The sequence below is a fragment of the Melanostigma gelatinosum genome (assembly GCF_949748355.1).
Source record: "Melanostigma gelatinosum genome assembly, chromosome: 23".
NCBI lineage: Eukaryota > Metazoa > Chordata > Actinopteri > Perciformes > Zoarcidae > Melanostigma > Melanostigma gelatinosum.
Genome location: NC_136656.1, coordinates 15625346 through 15631382, shown reverse-complemented (window position 1 = coordinate 15631382; position 6037 = coordinate 15625346). Strand labels below are relative to the sequence as shown.

The 6037-nt window shown below is 43.5% G+C and overlaps 1 protein-coding gene across 2 annotated transcripts in view; it reads left to right on the top strand.

Moving 5' to 3' along the window:
* Positions 1-5589: 5589 nt before the first annotated feature.
* rap1gds1 (RAP1, GTP-GDP dissociation stimulator 1) overlaps positions 5590-6037 on the top strand; it is a 35838-nt gene continuing 35390 nt past the window's right edge. For both annotated transcript variants that reach the window (XM_079295929.1, XM_079295928.1), the window contains exon 1: positions 5590-5920. In XM_079295929.1, coding sequence (XP_079152055.1) covers positions 5917-5920 — 4 coding nt within the window. In that variant the 5' untranslated portion in view covers positions 5590-5916. The remainder of the gene's footprint in view (positions 5921-6037) is intronic.

Sequence of the window (6037 nt, the reverse complement as noted above, 5' to 3'; positions counted from 1 at the left end):
CCACAGACTCCTGCGGGTTTGGATGTCAAGAGGCAGACGACGCAGAGCAGGATGGAGAAGCCGCGTTGCTGTACAGCGGAGGATGCAGCCGTCAGACGCTGCTGCTGGCCAGCGATGGTGTGAGGCGGGGTGTGTGTGTGTGTGTGTGTGTGTGTGTGGATGAGAGACAGAGAGAGAAAGAGAGCGAGAGAGCGAGAGGGAGGGAGCGGGGAGCGAGACGGTCCCCTTCTCCCTCTGCCACCCTTCCCCCACACAAGGTGTCTCTGACATTTTCTCCTTTTCATGAGTGACATCAGTCTGTGTTGTAAGTAGAATGATGAATTATATCAAACTTCCCTATTTTGAAACACATTTAATGTTATAGCATGATTCCAAAATGTTCTATGATCTAGTCTGACCGCAACCTGAAGCAGCTCCTCAAGGTAAAGCTATGAATTATGTTGTACCTCAGTCTGGATTCCATCAAATGGTTGGTGGTCTTGCTCTTGAAGCTGTACCCAGACAGACCCCTAAGTACCCCTAAGAGCCCAATATGATCAGAATCCTATGAATTCACTGACCAACAATGACGTTAACAGAGAGAATATAACATGGTTTACCCACAGATAAAGTGGTTTAATAACCACAGATAAAGTCCATGCTTACTGATTTATCTTGTTCGAAGATGAGAAACATAATATTGTGGCTTTTTTGATTGACATCACTTCACACCTGAATGAACTGAATTGAAAGCTGCAGGACAATTCAGTGAAATTAATGTGGCGGCTGGTCAATAGAGGGCCATGGGGCATGGCCCCACCATGAGCCACACAAAAACAAAAATAAAAAATAAAAAATTATAATAATCATAAATTATACAAATTGTCAATATTTGTGTTTTTGAACAATGGAATGTACCCAGTAATGTGTGTAAAATATGATATATGCACAAAATATATGCTTTTCCTGCTCGTCCTCTCCTCCTGTGTGTTCTCTGCTCGTGCTCTCTGTCTGTGTGCTCTCTGCTCGTCCTCTCTGCCTGTGTGCTCTCTGCTCGTCCTCTCCTCCTGTGTGTTCTCTGCTCGTGCTCTCTGTCTGTGTGCTCTCTGCTCGTCCTCTCTGCCTGTGTGCTCTCTGCTCGTGCTCTCTGTCTGTGTGCTCTCTGCTCGTCCTCTCTGCCTGTGTGCTCTCTGTCTGTGTGCTCTCTGCTCGTGCTCTCTGTCTGTGTGCTCTCTGCTCGTGCTCTCTGTCTGTGTGCTCTCTGCTCGTGCTCTCTGTCTGTGTGCTCTCTGCTCGTCCTCTCTGCCTGTGTGCTCTCTGCTCGTGCTCTCTGTCTGTGTGCTCTCTGTCTGTGTGCTCTCTGCCTGTGTGCTCTCTGCCTGTGTGCTCTCTGCTCGTGCTCTCTGTCTGTGTGCTCTCTGCTCGTCCTCTCTGCCTGTGTGCTCTCTGCTCGTGCTCTCTGTCTGTGTGCTCTCTGCTCGTGCTCTCTGCCTGTGTGCTCTCTGCTCGTCCTCTCTGCCTGTGTGCTCTCTGCTCGTGCTCTCTGTCTGTGTGCTCTCTGCTCGTGCTCTCTGTCTGTGTGCTCTCTGCTCGTCCTCTCTGTCTGTGTGCTCTCTGCTCGTGCTCTCAGCCTGTGTGCTCTCTGTCTGTGTGCTCTCTGCCTGTGTGCTCTCTGCTCGTGCTCTCAGCCTGTGTGCTCTCTGTCTGTGTGCTCTCTGCTCGTCCTCTCTGTCTGTGTGCTCTCTGCTCGTGCTCTCAGCCTGTGTGCTCTCTGCTCGTGCTCTCTGTCTGTGTGCTCTCTGCTCGTGCTCTCAGCCTGTGTGCTCTCTGCTCGTGCTCTTTGCCTGTGTGCTCTCTGCTCGTGCTCTCTGCCTGTGTGCTCTCTGCTCGTCCTCTCTGCCTGTGTGATCTCTGCTCGTCCTCTCTGTCTCTGTGCACGACACTCTGAGAACGCGCAGCTTGGGGAGCCTAATCGTTTTGGCCCAAAAGAGACGGGTCTATGAAGCAGTTTAGCCAATTGCTGATTCAAGATATAAATGAGTGACATACAATTTAGCCAATCAGCGCCCTCAAATAGATTCAGCTTGGGGCCAGAACGATCAGGCCCCCCTCGCTGCGCGTTCTCGTCAGGAGAAGTCTCTACAGGCGAGCACTCCTCCTCCAACCCCCGTTTGAGAGGAGAACTTTGGCGGAGATTCTGCAGCCAAAGAGCTGATATCAGATCAGCCTGACCTCACAATCAGACAGCATACTACATGCGAAGCTTCACTAGCTGTACACCAGACAGGTTTGGCTAGCTGGATGACGTCATGCTAATAATTTATTTAGCTTTTTAAAACAACGGGGACGGATCCAGCACGGACAGTTACGGGAGTGAGGGATGAGGAGGTAAGGAAACATGAGAACACCAGGGTAGGGAGTGAGGGATGAGGAGGTAAGGAAACATGAGAACACCAGGGTAGGGAGTGAGGGATGAGGAGGTAAGGAAACATGAGAACACCAGGACTCATGGAGAACTCTGTCAAGCTACATATTAGACAAAGTGAACATCTTTTCTTCTACATAGTTGTCCTCCGTCTCATCTGCTTAACTTGGTCATGGAGGCATCAACATGTAATAGAGATGTTAAATTAACAGTGAAAACTCATCATAGCTTAATTTAACATCAGTATTCATAATTACATTTCATGTTTACTTCTCCTGATCTTTACCTCCTATAACAAGGTCCATAGGGGCATCTCAATAAATAAACATGTTATATTATATTATATAAGTGTTATTTACTGATTATTTTCGTGTTGGAATACATGTTAAATATTTAACTGCCAAGTAATAATGCGTGTTTGACACTTACATTCTTTTTGCATTAAATCATACTGAGATGTTTGCTGAAATTGATAGGATGGCCCTACCTAGAACATTTTCCACCAGCCGCCATATATATATATATATATATATATATATATATATATATATATATATATATATATATATATATATATATATATATATATATATATATATATATATATATATATATAGCACTAAATAGCGCAAGTTAGATATTATTGTAATGTTCCGGACCTTTGCCCGAGGACATTTTCTCAGTCTGGACCTTTCGGAATTTTAATTGAATACCCCTGCCATAAACTCATGTTTACAATGTTTACTGAGGTAATAAATCAAGAGAGAAGTAGAGTCATGTTCTCATAGACTTCTCTACAACCAGAGGAGTCGCCCCCTGGTGGACATTTCTGCATTGGCTTCACTTTCAGACCAGGAGGTTGCCGCCAGCTCCCACTGCAGGTTTGTAGGTCTTCATTTTATGCTGGGCATAAGACAACTCCATCTTACTCTGACCCCCACACTGAGAAGTGACTACCATATTACTGTATATCATAATAAAGGACAACTGAATAAGTCTTGGAATTTTGTGTTATTTGCAGAATAAGATATAGGTAAATGAGTTGTGCTGGTCCAGTCTGTTGCAGCATACTGTAGGTGGTACTGTATTAAGACTGAAAACAAAGGATTTGGTTCTGCTATCACTCTCAAACTGACTGACTGGTCTTAATATAGGGAGTAATGTTAAATAATAACTTACTGCTTAAGCTTTATTTTCATCAGTAATGTTTGTAAAAACAATAATAAAATTGATAGAATTACAACAAGTATTACCTTGGAAACATTGAACAAGTATTGTGTACCTGAGCAATACACTGAACCCCTAACGGCTCCCCGGCACCTGTCATTGGCAGCCCACTGCTCCCTATACAGGGATGGGTCAAATGCAGACTAATTTCCCCCTTAACGGGATCAATATCATAAATTTAAACAATTATTAAAAATGAATAACTTTGTGATGATGAACCACTGCTTACAGGTATCTGTTATGTCACTATACTGCCATCTACTGTACCATCTTGGGACTAGATCGTGTGACAAATAGTCTCATGTCTACGTTTACTTTCTCTCTGAGCTCTCAACTCAACCCGACCACCCAAAACTGTGATCTTGGAAACCAACGAAAAATAAAACCTGAAATACTCTCAATGACAATTTTTGTAAAATATTTGTTCGATTATATCTGCAAAACATGGTTGTAGTTAGACAACAAAAAAAGGTGGACCTCCATTATAAAACCTTAATTGGATTCTGCTTGGCTGTTAACTGCATCTCAGTCTTCCTTCAGTAAATGGAAATGGTCACATGACCTACAGTCACATGATGGTTGTGTATGTGTGGAGATGGTAGCCTCTGTGTCCGATCAAAGATGGCCTCTCACATCTCTCAGATGAGAATGTTTCTCTTGTCATCCACTAACTCCTGGTTGATGAAGTCAGATCCTCCACTTAAGCAAAAGTACCAAACTACAATGTAACATCACTCAATAACAAGCGAACGTTCTGCTTTTTTAAAATCCTATGTAAGTAAAAGTGCAGAAGTATTATCAACTGAATTGACTTACAGTATTTAAAGTAAAAGTACTTGCTTTGCAGAAATCAGCAAATTTAGTCTAGAGGTTCCCAACCTATAGGGGTCCGGCCCCTCCAAAAGAGTCACAAGATAAATCTGAGGGGTTGTGATGATTAAAGATGCAATGTGTAGTATCTGGTCACTGCTTCGAACAAATAAGGGGCAACACCACAACTACTACTACTACTACTACTATAACTAACAGCAAAATTCAACCAAACTGCTACAACTCTGAGAGTTGGGAGTTAATAATAATAATAATAATAATAATAATGCATTTTATTTTAACGCACTTTTCATTCAGAAAATCTTAGCGCCAGGAGGTTGCTAAAAAAGAGAGAAAAGAAAAGGATACGCTGATGATACTAAGCTGTATGTGCCTATAAAGGCGGATGATCATTCCCACATTATTAAATTAGAGGGCTGCTTGTCTTCAGATATTTTCAGATTAAACTGAGATGGTGGTCATTGGCCCTGCTTGACAGAGACAGTTTGATCTTTATCTGAAGTAAGGGTCTAAGGACAGAGGGTATCATATGCTGTATAGATTGTAAATCCCCTTGAGAAACATTTGTGATATTGGCCTATGTATAAAACCTTGTACTCTTTATTGACTTGAGTTTATTCCTAAAGTGAGATATTTGCAATTTAAAACTGAACTCGTGGCATTTGAGTCACATCAGCAACACTTTAAAGAATTCCTTCACACCAATCTTTTCTTTGCTGACCTCCAGTGGTTTAACTTTTCACCTTGATGCAGTGAAGCACCGGTGGACTCCAGGACACTGTGACGTCACTGTTGCTTGTGGTTCGAGGTGCACAGCACGTTTGTAAAAAGAACACAAACTACTACTACTACAGTAGTACTACTAGTACCACTACTACTACCAACTACACTACTTTTCAGCCTGGCGTTAAGTTAATCTTCAAAACAATGGTTCCTAACCTTTCGGTTTTTTTGTTCTTTGGCCATGGTAAATATCCGAATCATTGCTTAGCATCTGGCCTGGGCTTCCAGATAAGTCTCAGGCTGCCATCTACCGGTGATGTGCCACATGACACTTTCAAATACTTTTATTTTGAAGACTAACCGGAAATCGTATTCGAAATAATTCTCGGCTGTGGCATGTTAGACTGAGCCAGTCGTCCAGGGGAGCGCCAGCCACCAGGTCTTGACTGTTAGTGAGAATATGAGAGGAAGTCTCATGTGTTAACCTGCTAGTCACCCGGTGTACAGGCCACTGTACAGCAGCATCCATCTAAGCCCGACCTGCCCGGTGGCTGCTGTTGCTACCAAACTGGCTAGCTAGCTAGCTAACCTCAACCCGCTAACTTCGCCAGTTTAAGGCGGTTTAACGGACAGACAGTGTGTGGAAAGCGGGGCCTCCGGTTAGTACGACTCGGTTTACAGCTGGAGAGCTGAACACCCCTGTTTATTTTCCGAAGCAACATCCTGCTGAGATGGGTGAGTATACCGCTAGCAACCAGCGCACTCTGAGCCGAGTTAGCTAACAAGAACTGTTCTTACCACTTAACGTTAGTTAAACCTTAAAATGGTAATTTAAACGCGTCATGTATGGTT